This window comes from Lacerta agilis, chromosome 3, assembly GCF_009819535.1.
Source record: "Lacerta agilis isolate rLacAgi1 chromosome 3, rLacAgi1.pri, whole genome shotgun sequence".
Taxonomy (NCBI): Eukaryota; Metazoa; Chordata; class Lepidosauria; order Squamata; family Lacertidae; genus Lacerta; species Lacerta agilis.
The window spans coordinates 115403618-115417813 of NC_046314.1; the positions used below are offsets into that span (position 1 = coordinate 115403618).

General features: G+C 49.5%; 1 protein-coding gene across 4 annotated transcripts in view; it reads right to left on the reverse strand.

The window, feature by feature from the left end:
• PTK2B (protein tyrosine kinase 2 beta) overlaps positions 1 to 14196 on the reverse strand; it is a 51180-nt gene that overhangs the window by 29420 nt on the left and 7564 nt on the right. For all 4 annotated transcript variants that reach the window (XM_033145212.1, XM_033145210.1, XM_033145211.1 and 1 more), the window contains exons 4-12: positions 14073 to 14152; positions 11569 to 11631; positions 10792 to 10846; positions 9700 to 9840; positions 6109 to 6183; positions 4680 to 4781; positions 3537 to 3654; positions 2295 to 2334; positions 682 to 728 (exon numbers count right to left, since the gene is read on the reverse strand). In XM_033145212.1, coding sequence (XP_033001103.1) covers positions 682 to 728; positions 2295 to 2334; positions 3537 to 3654; positions 4680 to 4781; positions 6109 to 6183; positions 9700 to 9840; positions 10792 to 10846; positions 11569 to 11631; positions 14073 to 14152 — 721 coding nt within the window. The remainder of the gene's footprint in view (positions 1 to 681; positions 729 to 2294; positions 2335 to 3536; positions 3655 to 4679; positions 4782 to 6108; positions 6184 to 9699; positions 9841 to 10791; positions 10847 to 11568; positions 11632 to 14072; positions 14153 to 14196) is intronic.

Below are 14196 nucleotides of genomic sequence, written 5' to 3' on the forward strand. Positions count from 1 at the left end.
AGAGAGAGAGGCACCATCTCCTCTGACGTGTACGTGGGTTTTTCTGCCCTTGTTTTTGCCTCTGGCCAAACGAGATCTGGCAAGAATTCGTAATGCTTTGTAAACCTGTACAACCTACTGGGTCAGAGGTGGAAGAAGGACAACAGGATTTGGGTGGGCACCCTCTAGGGAAGGGTGCTTCCGCAGGGGCGTACCAAGGGGGGGGAGCGGGGGGGGGCGGTGCACTCCCAGGGACACGTCTCCGGGGGGTGACAAGGCATGCAGTTTGCCGGTGGCGCCACTCATGTGCCGTACGGACGGTGCCGGGATCCTCCGCTCGTGGCTGCAGCTGCATGTAGAGGATCCTGGCACTGTGTGTAGGGCGCTGGAGCGGCGCCGCCGGCAACCCGCTACGTAGCGCGCATGCCCAGCATCGCTACGTAGTGACGCATGTGTTGTGCGTAGCGACGCTGCGCATGTGCGCTACGTAACAACACCCTGCCGCTCCGGGTGCCCGAGCGGCTTCCTACACCTCTGCGCTTCCGTAACTCCACCGACTCTCTGAAGAAGTGCTCCTCCAGTGGCTTCAGACGGATCGAAGCTGCTGAAGCTCTTTCCGGCTCGGCTTCAAAATTCATTTTTTCCCCCTGAAGCAGCCAGTCCTCATGGATGGGATGGAGGCAAAGACAGGATTCAACTCACCCCCACTGAAGCTCTCTCTCAGCGTGGACCTCCTCTCCTCTATGTGCCTGAGGGCAGAAAAGAGTCTCCGGTGAAGACCTGTGGATCTTCCCCGCATCCCCGCACATCCCAAACATTGTCCAAAGACCAACTGCTCTGTTTGCCTAGAGTCCTGGGGAGCAGGAAAGCTATCCCCCCCCCAGTAGCCTATTCCTGGGGGAGAGTTTGCTTCCCTTGGGACAATGTTGAAGCAGAGGACTTGAGCCAGGTGTGGGGCGCTAATCCCAAGAGCTCTGATGGAGGGAGCCCACCACCCAAGACTAGCCAGGCCATGAGCAGAGCGTGAAGACACCAACCACCTCTTGCTGTTGCTGCCCAAAGATAGGCTGCCTCTGAAGATGGAGGCTCCATTCAGTTGCCGTAGCTCACAGTCATCGAGAGGCCCCTCCTCCTCCTCCTGCTCCTCCATGGATTTGCCTATCCCTTTTCTTTTAAGATAAGGGCCACAAGAACAGCTTGCGCTCCCCCGGGGGATGCCGGGCGGGGGCTTTGGGAGCCTCTGCGGGCTGCAGAGAGTCCCGAAGCCGCTGCTGTAGCACAAAGGGGTGCCAGGCTGCGGCTTCGGGACTCTCTGCAACCCGCAGAGACTACCGAAGCCGCTGCCCGGGCCCCCTCGGGGGAGCGCAAGTGGGGCAGGGAGAGGGGCGGGACAGCGAAGAGGGGTCTCACCCCTCTTCGCTGGCCCGCCCCTCTCCTTGCCCTGGCTCCGCAAGCCAGCCAGCGGCGTGAAAAGCCGCTGAAGGGCGGGGGCTATTTTCGGTGGTGCCGGGGCGACTCGCTGGCGGCCCCTGCGGCTCCACCCCGGCAGTGCCGAAAATAGCCTAAAAAGAATTTTTTTAAAAAAAAGTTTTAAAAAGCCCAGTGGGCGGGGGCGCCCCCAATGTGTCACCCCCAGCAGGGGCGCTGCCTGGGGCCCCCCGCCCTCTCTGCCCCCCTGCCATCACTGCCCCCTGTGGCAGTGAGTTCCATAGTTTACCGATGAGCTGCGTGAAGAAGGACTTCCCTTTATCTGTCCTGAATCTCCCAACATTCCAGCCCCTTCTTCTAAATTCTGCCATATAAGGCAATTAGAAGTCTAAGGCAAAGGTAAAGGGACCCCTGACCATCAGGTCCAGTCGTGTCCGACTCTGGGGTTGTGGCGCTCATCTCGCTCTATAGGCCGAGGGAGCCGGCGTGTGTCCGCAGACAGCTTCCGGGTCATGTGGCCAGCATGACTAAGCCGCTTCTGGCGAACCAGAGCAGCGCACGGAAACGCCGTTTACCTTCCCGCTGGAGCGGTCCCTATTTATCTACTTGCATTTTGACATGCTTTCGAACTGCTAGGTGGGCAGGAGCAGAGACCGAGCAACGGGAGCTCACCCTGTGGCAGGGATTCAAACCGCCAACCTTCTGATCAGCAAGCCCTAGGCTCTGTGGTTTAACCCACAGCGCCACCTGGGCTCCTCTGCTCAAATTTGGTAGAACGCGGGGAGCCCCGAGTGATTTCACGGCCAGAAGAGGGGTTGCCCCCTGCCTTCTGGGACTCAGCCCCATGCATGGATGCAGTTCCCTGGGTTAGAGGGCTTCATACTTACTGTACTGGGACCTGGGGCAGGCTGATCCTCTTATCGTTCTCTGTGGAGAAGGAAGAGGGAAAGGAATATCAAGTGAGCACATACAAAACTCAAAGCTTGGGCTCAGCCTCGGTTTGCCTGCTCCTTTTCTTGCCTCCAAATCACCAGGGACTAGTAGATTTCCCTTATTCCATCCCATTCGTTTGCTCAGTCCCATTGTCCACCCCACCAAACAAACACGATGCATCTCTAATATGGATTCTGGAACAGTCAATGGCACACCCTCCTGGAAGCATTCATGGCCTTACAACGCCAGCCCACCTTCTTACTGATATAGAATTGTAGAGTTGGAAGGGAACCCCAAGGGTCATCTAGTCCAACCCCCTCTAAGGCAGGAATCACAGCTCAAGAAACCATGGCAGATGTGTTGAGTTTTATTTGCACCTGAGCCGGTCAGCTTCACTGAATTATCCATGAGTTTTAGTGTTATGAGGAAAGAGGGCAAGATTGTCTGCTTTCTCCATGCCACGCTCAATTTTATAATCTTCTACCATGTCACTTCTCACTTGCCCTTTCTCTAAGATAAAAAGTCCCAAATGCTGCAAACTTTCTTCATAGGGAAGTCACTGCCCGCTGCACGTTCACTGGAGGTTCATTTATTTAGAGGGTTTATCGACCGCCCTCCATCGCTTCCTCCCAGACAGGTATAAGAACAAAGCAATACAATAAAATTCAGCAGGGTCTCCGCTGAGTAAAGCAGCTGGACCACAAGACGGCAATCAAACCCAGCTGTGTGCGATGTTGGAATATCTGGGCAGATAAAAAGGGAGTTTTCATCGAGCAGGAATTGTTCGCCCAACGTTTTTGCAACAACATTGCCACCTGGCGGTTGCTATCCTGCACTTCCCAGTGCAAATTTCTTTTCTCATAGGACATTTGGGTCACAAGATGGTGACGTTGTTTGTGTAGCCTCCGAGCAAGTTTTGTGCAGGATCAGGGCTCGGTAAACAGCTCCACCTGGAGGCGCAAGCACAGGTCATCTGGAACTAGAAACATCTCAAAGTGGGCACAGGGGCAAGCTTCCTGGCAAGGGCATTCCACCCACGAGGTGCCACAGCCAAGAAGACTCCATCTCCACACACACACACACACACACACACACACACTGCCCAACCTCAGGTGGTGGTGGGAGACTTGGAGGAGGGCCTCGGGTGAAGGTGGTAAGGCTTGGCCAGGGCCAGGCTCAAGGGCTTGCTTTCTCACCTCTGTTGGGACGGACGATGAGCGACGTGTCCAAGCCACCCTGCAGCCTGCAGTAGCCGTCGATCAAGTCCGCCATGTTCTCCGCCTCGGCAAGAGAGGCTGTTTTGATCGCCAAGGACTGCAAAGGAAAAGAAAGGGAGAAGGTGTCTGTTTGTCAGCCTGGGGGAGGAGACCAAATTGTCCAAGGACTGTGGCTAGAGTTTTCTAGAACAGTGCCAGCACCAGGCATCACATATAATAAAGTGCAAGTGTCTCTGCATCCAGTCCCTGTGTCCGTGGGATCGCGCTACTGTGCATGTGCCCCACGGACAGCCGTTGGGACTTGGAACGCAGAGACTTCGGGCACCGCGTGCCGCTCAGCGACCCCGAGAGCAACTACGGCGCCTACCAGGTGGGAGCAAGGGAGCGCAGGGGCCCCGGGATCTCCGAGGGATCGAGCAGAAACCCCCCAGGTGGCTCTTTCCTGGGGGTGGCCCAGCCACGAAGCATGGCGGGCGAGGCAGAGAGGGAGCCGGCGGGCGAGGCAGAGAGGGAGCCGGCGGGCGGAATGGAAAGGCTGCGCGGCGCAGGAGCTGGGGGGACCCATGGCGGGAGCGAGCGTGGCCGTGCGGAAGACCGGAAGGTAGCCGAGGGAGCACGGGCGGAAGCGAAGCGGCGGAGGAGAGAGAGCAACGGAAGAGACGCCGGAAGGAATGTTCTAGCGCCCGTTAATTTAACGGGTTTAAAGCACTAGTGGTTTATAATCATGAATTATGGGAGTTGTACACCAGCAACTGCTAGAGGGCACCAGATTGCCTCCCCACCCCATCTCTCTCCAGAGAGAGGTACACATCTGTTCATGTTGTCGTTCTCACTTTCTTATCCTTCCGTTTTTGTTGTCACATTTCCACAACAGTTTTTAATGTTTGGTGTTTTATTGTGCTTTTAATTCTGTTGGGAGCTGCCCAGAGTGGCTGGGGAATAAATGAATTAATAATAATAATAATAATAATAATAATAAGTCCTACAAAATTCACCAGTAGTATTTCAGTGCCCATTTCTCCTGCTTCACCAGCACATTTGCCAAATACATTTCCCCCCACCCCCGCAAGCGATTTCCACACATATAATGAATTTTCGCATTTTTTTACCCTTCCTTCTTACCTGGGGGTTCCCCGTAAGCCCCAGCTGCAAGAGAGCTTTGCCTTCCTCTGCGGCTGAACACTTTATGGATTTGATATGCTTGAACTCGGCCAGGCACGTGGGCTGCAGTGAGTCACAAACAAACAGAGGAGTTTTCATTTGCAACAGCGATCAATGAAGTCTGGGTGGGCGGGCGGGGGGATGATGTGCAAAGGATGAGCGTGGCAGAACATCAGCACCCTGACTCATGCCCACCCATCATCCCTTCTAAAACCTGCAGATGAAAATATACTGCACATCCAACATATGTCTACAAAGTCCTGCTGCATTCACAACCAGCTGCTTACTCCCAGGTAAAAGTGGGCGCGTTATGATAGCCTTAGGCTCTGCGGTGAAGCCCACAAAATCAACCCACACAGCGTACTTGACAATGTGTTTTGTTCACTAGCTCTTTCCTCCGGCAGAAGTCAAGCTGCTGGGTCAAATACAGTGGGTTGTATCTGACTAAGGCACGCTCAGAGAAGACTCATTCAAATTGGCTATTAACTTGTAACGGACTGGTTACAATATTAGCAGATTAATGAAGTATTTAAGTCAGAAAAAAATGGTTTTCAGTTAGAAAAATCTAAGTTGGAGACGGAATTGTTAGAGCCAAGGACTAAAAATTTATCCAGAATGTATAATTTATTGCTCGAGTGGCATACTAAAGATGAAATGCTGAAATCAACAATGATAGATTGGGCAAAGGATGTGGGGCACAACATCATGTTGGAGGATTGGGAAAAATTGTGGGAAACTGGTATAAAATTTTCAGCATGCAACTTGCTTAGAGAGAATATTATGAAGATGATGTGTAGGTGGTATTTGGCACCTGTTAAATTGGCAAAAAATTATCATGGACAAAGTAATAAGCACTGAAAATGTAAACGAACAGAAGGAACTTTCTTCCATATGTGGTGGTTGTGCCCAAAGGTAAAAGACTTCTGGGGAAAAATTTATAATGAATTGAAAAAGTGTTGAAAAACACTTTCAAAAAGAAACCAGAAGCCTTTTTACTGGGCATCCTAGGCCAAGAAACTCCAAGGTGTGATAGAACTTTATGTATGCTACAACAGCAGCAAGAATTTTAATAGCTAAAAACTGGAAGACATAAGAAATACCAACGATTTATAGCAGGCATAGGCAAACTCGGCCCTCCAGATGTTTTGGGACTACAACTCCCATCATCCTTAGCTAACGGGACCAGTGGTCAGGGATGATGGGAGCTGTAGTCCCAAAACACCTGGAGGGCCAGGTTTGCCTATCCCCGATTCACAGCATGCATTCTGACTCTCACGGAGCCAGGCCACAAAGCAAAACCACGAAGAAGCATCACGCAGGAATGCTGGAGAGCGCATGAAAAGGCCTTTTCCTCGGTGCATTGATGGAAGCATGTTCCCAAAGGGCTCACCTTTGCTTCTTTGCTGGTCATTTGCCGTATGCCCTTCGGCCCAATCACCAGGTCTACTGTGATGCTCCATCCTTGCTGGAAAGGGGAAAAGAGAGGAAAGCCATTTGGGGGGGGGGGGTACTTTCCTGATGCTCGCTAACAGTGGTCTAGTCCCCATCCCCCCCCGTTGATAACGAAATGGAATTTGGGTTCAGACTCCCATAATTCCCTTCGACTTTTCTGTTAGGTTTAGGAGTTTCAGAAATCTGGGACGTTAATGATTGGGTTTTGCAAGTGAATTCTTCACATTATTTTTTTGTAAACACATTTATAACAACAGTAAAAAAAGAAAAGAAAAGAAAGCAAGCTGGAAACCACAGTACAAAAACAAGGCAAGTTCACAACCCTGAGACTAGTCCAAAAAAACAATTTTTTTTTTCTAATTCTAAGTTGTTATACCCTGATTTTCATATTGTTTTAAAATTTATGATGTGTTTCAATTGTGCTGACCCACCCTGGGACCTTAGGGCAGTGGTTTTCAACCAGTGTGCTATAGCACCCTGGGGTGCCTTGAATGACGGTCAAGGGTGCGGCAGGCAACACTGGCCTCTGTCCCTCTTTCCTTACCTCCCTCATCTGATGCCCTCTTGTGTCTCTGCCTCCCAAAGGTTTGCACGGCTGTTTGTTGCAGCAGCCCTAGCTACAAGCTCTGCAGGCGAATGGTGCCTCTGGGGCTGGCCAGGGGGTGCTTCCCAGGCCCCTGTGGGGCAGTGTAAGGAGGCACCTGTCTTTGGGGCAGGAGGGGGAACAGCTCAGAGACCAGGGGCTGCAGCAGCGGCTACTTGGAGGACTCCCAAGGAGAGGGGAGAGAAGGCTGAGGGAACCCTCCACAAGGGAGGGTGTTCGAAAAAGGGTGAGAGGCTGCCAGTTCTGCAGGCAAGTGGGGGACATACCGTATTTTTCACTCCATAGGGCGCACCGGACCATAGGGTGCACCTTGTTTTTAGAGAAGGAAACAAGAAAAAAAAATATTTTTCTGGTTTTCCTCCTCTAAAAGCCCTGTGTTTTTTTTGAGGTTCAGCTAAAAGTTTTGCAGCTTTTTTTGCAAAGGGAAAAGCCCTGGTTTTTTTGAGGATCAACTAAAAGTTTTGCAGCTTTTTTGCAAAGGGAAAAGCCCTGTTTTTTTGAGGATCAGCTGAAAGTTTTGCAGCTCCTTTTGCAAAGGGGGAAAAGCAAAGAGGAAAAGCTCTGTTTTCATGGGGTTCAACTCACATTTCTGCAGCTTCTAAAGGAGAGGGAGCCTTTTCTACAGTTTACAAACACATCACATGTCACATGTCGCTGGGGAAACAAACAACCTCCCTTTGCCGCACATTCAACAATGGAGGCCAGGCCAAGGGGGCGGGGCAGAAAGGGAGCCTGGACTCTTATTTCCCTCCCGATCTCTTGCTGATCAGCTGCTGAGCGGGGTCCTTTCAACACCCCCTTTTCTCTTTGTAAAATAAAAAGCATGATCCTCTTTTGGCCCCTGGGCAATTCAGCTCCAGGGACAACCATTCACTCCATAAGACGCACAGATATTTCCCCTTACTTTTTAGGAGGAGCGAAAAAATACGGTAACTGGGCTCCCGAGCCCCACATGGGTGCCGCAGAAAAGCGCAGTTGGTCAAGGGAGCCGTGGACCCAAAAAGGTTGAAAACCTCTGCCTTAAGGTGAAGGACAGGTGATGAATTCTAACAATAACAATAGCCTCACAATTTATCAACAAAGACTTAAGGTCTCCCACTTTTTAAAGAGTATGATGCAAAACTGATTTATGAAACCGAAACACCAAAGCTCAAAACGGCAATTTTGCAATGAAAGCAACCGCCGAGGTCTTGAAGATTTGTGATTTGATTCAGCTCCAGTCTCATCAAGAGCGTAGGCTGTGCTTTGGCTCTTAAGCTTCACTTGAATGTCAAAATAAGAGAGAAATTTAGTGGAAGAGAGGCAGGGTGCATAAACCTCAATCTACTCTGCGCCCAGTGGGCTTCCACTGCTGGTTTCTGGAGCCATGTGCACACAATGTTGGGCACAACCCACATCTATCTCATAGCTCCTTAAGAAATGCCATGTTTTAATATGCTTCCCCCCAAACGAGATTTGCCTGGTCTGATTTGAAAGCATAAGTCTGAGAGGTGACATGATAGCCATTTTCAAATATCTGGAAGATAGGGCAAGCTTGTTTTCTCCTGTTCTGGAAGGTAGGACCCGAACCAGTGGATTCCAACGACAAGGAAGGAGATTCCAAATAAACACCAGGAAGAACTTTCTGACGGTAAGAGCTGTTTGACAGTGGGGAAAATGTGCTGGGCTCTTCCTTCTTTAGAGGATGTTAAGTAGAGGCTGGATGGCCATCTGTCAGGGATGCTTTAGCCGAGATTTCTGCATTGCAGGGGGTTGGGCTAGATGACCTGTGGGGTCCCAGCCAATTCTATGATTCCAAGACACATGGAGACATCCACAAACACACACTCTCAGCGCACTGGTGTGCACAGACAAATGGGCATCTCGAAAACCCATCCAACTGCCCTGATGCAATGAGCAAATGTAGAATCATAGAGTTGGAAGAGACCACAAGGGCCATCCAGTCCAACCCCCTGCCAAGCAGGAAACACCGTCAAAGCATTCCTGACTGATGGCCGTCAAGCCTCCGCTTAAAGACCTCCAAAGAAGGAGACTCCACCACACTCCTTGGCAGCAAATTCCACTGCCGAACAGCTCTCACTGTCAGGAAGTTCTTCCTAATGTTTAGGTGGAATCTTATTTCTTGTAGTTTGAATCCATTGCCCCGTGTCCGCTTCTCTGGAGCAGCAGAAAACAACCTTTCTCCCTCCTCTATATGACACCCTTTTATATATTTGAACATGGCTATCATATCACCCCTTAACCTTCTCTTCTCCAGGCTAAACATACCCAGCTCCCTAAGCCGTTCCTCATAAGGCATCATTTCCAGGCCTTTGCCCATTTTGGTTGCCCTCCTCTGGACACGTTCCAGCTTGTCAGTATCCTTCTTGAACTGTGGTGCCCAGAACTGGACACAGTATTCCAGGTGAGGTCTGACCAGAGCAGAATATAGTGGTACTATTACTTCCCTTGATTTAGACGCTATACTCCTCTTGATGCAGCCCAGAATTGCATTGGCTTTTTTAGCTGCTGCATCACACTGTTGACTCATGTCAAGTTTGTGGTCTACCAAGACTCCTAGATCCTTTTCACATGTACTGCTCTCAAGCCAGGTGTCACCCATCCTGTATTTGTGCCTTTCATTTTATTTTTTGCCCAAGTGTAGTACTTTACATTTCTCCTTGTTAAAATTCATCTTGTTTGCTTTGGCCCAGTTGTCCAATCTGTTAAGGTCATTTTGAAGTGTGATCCTGTCCTCTGGGGTATTAGCCTCCCCTCCCAATTTGGTGTCATCTGCAAACTTGATCAGGATGCCCTCAAGCCAAATGTGATTTAAGACATATCGGGAGGAAACCACCTCGCTGCGTTTTTAGGCCGGCAATGTGTGCACGGACAGAGCCGTAGCTCGGCTTGAAGGAAGGTGGGAAGAGGCACCTGGACACTCACAATCAGGTCGCAGCGGTAGCTTTCCTGGTCAATGTTGGCGATGGTGGAGAGAGTGCTGAGGAACTTCAAGATGCACTCGTCCTCCCGCAGGAGGGCGTACTGCTGGAAGGTCTGCTGGATCATCTTGCGGAACTGCTTGGGCTGCAGGGAGGAAAGCAGAGGAGGAGAACGGTTTGTTGTTTTGACAAATATCGTTCTTTTTCAGGATCTCTGTACCAGTTCGTTCCACGGTTTCTAAGCAGCCTACAGCCCGGTTGCAAATGAGATACAATGAAGATGAAGCCTGTTAAAACTAACCATGAAATCTTCTAATTTCCCTAAGTCAAAGAAACGGCACTAGCAGAGGGCAGGGGATGAATGTCACGCCTCTTAACCACTGCCAGAATTATTTGTCAAAACAGAGAGAAAAGAGGACATCTTCCCTGAGAGAATGGATCTGGGACATAATATGCATGGTGATGCTCATATAAATGGCGAGAACCAGAGAGGGCAGACCACAAGATAGGGTCTTTATCGAGGAATTGAGGGTTGTTGTTTTTTATCATGTACTGGAATAATGACGTACAGGATAATGTAAACCCGTTTGCATTACTCAGAATCATGTGACACTGAGATCCAGCGCCGAGGGCCTTATGGCGGTTCCCTCACTGCAAGAAGCAAAGCTGCAGGGAAACAGGCAGAGGGCCTTCTCGGTAGTGGCACCCACCCTGTGGAATGCCCTCCCACCAGATGTCAAAGAGAAAAACAACCAGCAGACTTTTAGAAGACATCTGAAAGCAGCCCTGTTTAGGGAAGCTTTCAATGTTTGATTGATTATTGTATTTTAATGTTTTGTTGGAAGCCGCCCAGAGTGGCTGGGGAAACCCACCCAGATGGGCGGGGTATAAACAATAAATCATTATTATTGCTCTCCACTTATTTCCCCAAAAGCTCATATGCATCCCAGACACTTGGAAGATTGAGGGCTCTCCTTCCTTGGAGGTTTGTAAGCAGAGGTTGGCTGGCTATCTGCCATGGATGCTTTGGCTGAGTCTCAGGGTCCTTTCGAGCTCTGAGTCTATGAGCATTTTTGACATCCAAGGCACTTCTCACCTTCAGATTCTCCTGCATCTGCCTTGGGAAGAACAGATCCAGACCCACTTCCTTCCTGGGAAAGAGAAAGCAGAGAGGGCTTTAGATACTCCCCCTCGAAATTCATCTGAGGCAACAAATAGAAGGAGACGCCTTCAGCCCGGCATGGCTCCCCTTTATCACGTACACAGCCCAGCAAGACAACAACAAGAATCCACCGACAGCATACGAATCGATTTGGCTAACCTGATCCAAAAACATACACATACTCCACTCACACACAAAAGCAAATCTCACTACAGCCAACCAAACCACACACCCCAGGCCACCCCCCCAACCCCTCTCGCCACCCAGGAAATACAACAAGTGAATACAATATAAAAAATTTTTGAAAATCCTTCCAGTAGCACCTTAGAGACCAACTAAGTTTGTTCTTGGTATGAGCTTTCGTGTGCATGCACACTTCTTCAGATACACTGAAGCAGAAGCCACCAGACCCTTATATATAGTGAGAGGGTGAGGAGGGGTATTACTCAGAAGGGTGGTGGGAATGGGGGATTGGCTGATGGGTGTGGAAAACCTGTTGATGACTTAACGACTGCAATTAGTCCTAATTCAGCGCCTGGCTGCCCCACACCCCTTGCTTGCACCCCCCCCCCCGGGTAAAGGCGGCCCTGGCAGCCGCTGGCAGTCAGGGTGGGCGAGACAGTGTCGATGCACCACGGGCTCGGCTTGGTATCTAAAAATCAAAGAGACCCAAGGAGAAATGGCACACACGTAAGAATGTTGCCTACTTACTCTAGGAACTCGAAGTTGGATTTCTTGTCCAGAGCGTTGTGAGGCATGTCCTTGTAGAACCTCCTGGGTGGGGGGAGAGACGAGAAATTGAGAGGTGCTCCAGGTCAGATGGGAGGGGAGTGGGCAGGTGGCATCAGTCAGGTGGGTTCAGATTGCAGGGATAACTAACTGGGATCCCTCTGCTGATGCCCCCGAAGCCAAGCCCCACCCCCTGGTTTTTGTGATCCAGGATAATTCCAAATCTACAGGTGATACTGGCTCAGCACACTTCTGATTGTCTAGAAACTGGAGATGTCACCCTGTCATACCCCTCCTCCAGTGTTTCAACATTTACAAAATTCATTCCACCTTTAGAATAATTTTGTTGGTGTGTGTGTGTGTGTGTGTGTGTGTGTGTGTGTGTAGGGGCAAATTTACATTCAGCTGACTACATGCCTTGTTTTTTTAAAAAAAAATTAAAAAGGGAACCAGCCCACCTGTAGCATAGAGATAAGTGTTATACAGAATTCTGGATCAGCACTTTGTTCAAGGACTACAGGTAGTATGCCTGCCACATGGTTGTGAAGTTGGGGTGCTGGGATAGGGTGGGGGTGGGGAGATCAGGTCATTGGGTTCAACACTCAGTCTCCAATGGGAACCACAAATACAGGTGAAACTCGAAAAATTAGAATATTGTGGAAAAGTCCATTTGTGTAAGCAATTGTTTTCATTAGCTACTGGAGTTTAATATATGAGATAGACTCATGACATGCAAAGCGAGATATGTCAAGCCTTTATTTGTTATAATTGTGATGATTATGGTGTACAGCTGATGAAAACCCTAAAGTTTAATTTGGGGTTCTCATCAGCTGTACGCCATAATCACCACAATTATAACAAATGAAGGCTTGACATATCTCGCTTTGCATGTCATGAGTCTATCTCATATATTAGTTTCACCTTTTAAGTTGAATTACTGAAAGAAATGAACCTTTCCACGATATTCAAATTTTTCGAGTTTCACCTGTAGAGCAAAAACCCCTTGTGATATTTTGGATGCAACAACAGCCGCCAGAATACTCGTGGGCCCAGAGATGGAAAGGTCCCTACCAGAGAGGAATGGCAAGTTAAACTGATGGGACTATGTTGAGATGGCAAAAACAACCGGGAGAATCAGAAACCAGGAAGATCAAGATTTTAATAAAGACTGGAATAAATTTATCTTGCATTTGGAAGACCACTGTAAACAGCTGAGCTCTTTAACAGGACTTAAAGAACACTTTTGAGCTAACAGAGACCTAAGATAGAAATGTTAAATGGGAAACATGGAGGATATAAAATATGCAGCAAGAAATGTTAAATATGGAACCCATGGAAGGGTGGAGGGAGGTCTACGGGTGCAAGAGAATCTTGTGTATTTCTTTTCCTTCTGTTAATTATACTTGATAGAGATTGTTAAAAAATAATTGGAAAATGAATAAAATAGAGAGAGAGAGAGAGAATTAACTCGTTTCCCAAAACACCCCTGTCTTTAGTTTTTGTTTGTTTTGTTTTTTTGCTGTTTCCCACTTGGGGCTTCCTGCAGGAAGGAAAATAAGTTAGATCTACGCAAGAAATGAAACATCCAAATGTGTCATCCGCATATTTAAATTTTTTAAAAAAACACTCAAATGGTAAATATCAAAATCCTGGGCTGAGTCTTCAAGGGATGGGCTGCCTCAATGGGAGGGTTTGAGCACTGAGATAGAAGGTGGCCAAAATCCAGCTAGATGCTGGGAAAGCTCACATTTTGGCACTGGGGAAAAAAGAGTTTCGTGACATGTGAATTTTGAAAGTCACAAACTTTCCAGAGGGTGTTGCACTCCTGAAGACTCTCCCCGGTGAAGAACGTGGGTCTCCAATGCTTGGGAGATGAAAAGGAGCGGAATTCTCCTCCCCACATTTCCGAATAATGTTGTGGCTCCCCACATGGCTTACGTGAGACCAGAGCACCGTGCGATCTGTGCGCCAATGATAAGAACATAAGAGCGTGCTGGATCAGGCCAGAGGGGGCCCATCTAGTCCAGCAAACAGGGGCTGACCAGATGCCCCACAGGGAAACCCACAAGCAGGAGCCGAGCACAAGAGAGCCCTCTCCTGTGCTTTCCAGCAACAGGGATTCGGAAGCATTGCTTCTGAAATTGTGCGGGAGACGCACATAGGAGTCGCTCTCTGCACCATTGTGGCGACACTCAATCCTAAATGGGTGCAATTTCTTTTCCCTGCCTCCCTCCTGTACCTGTTTGGTCTCCCTGACTTTCTTTTGGGTTCCCTCAAACTCCCACACATGATTTTGGGGGCTTCCTGCAAACACGAAATGCTCCTTTCCTCCAGCTTCCCCAGTTCCGTTGCAGAGTAGGGGACAGGTCAGTCCTTTTGCAGGAGCGACAAGTTTTCTGTGGTGGTGTAACCCCAGAGGCAGGCAGGCAGGCTGCTCATGCGCTCGGCGTAACCTCCCCCCGCCCCCCTCCAGCAAGCCCACCTACCTGAGCTCCAGGCAGCCCAGCTGAAGGGCCATGCCCTCGCTCACTTTGCTAGCGTACAGCTGCATGTACTCGCTCCGGAGCTGGAAGAAGCAGAGATATGAAGAGGATAAAGTTAAGGAGGCGG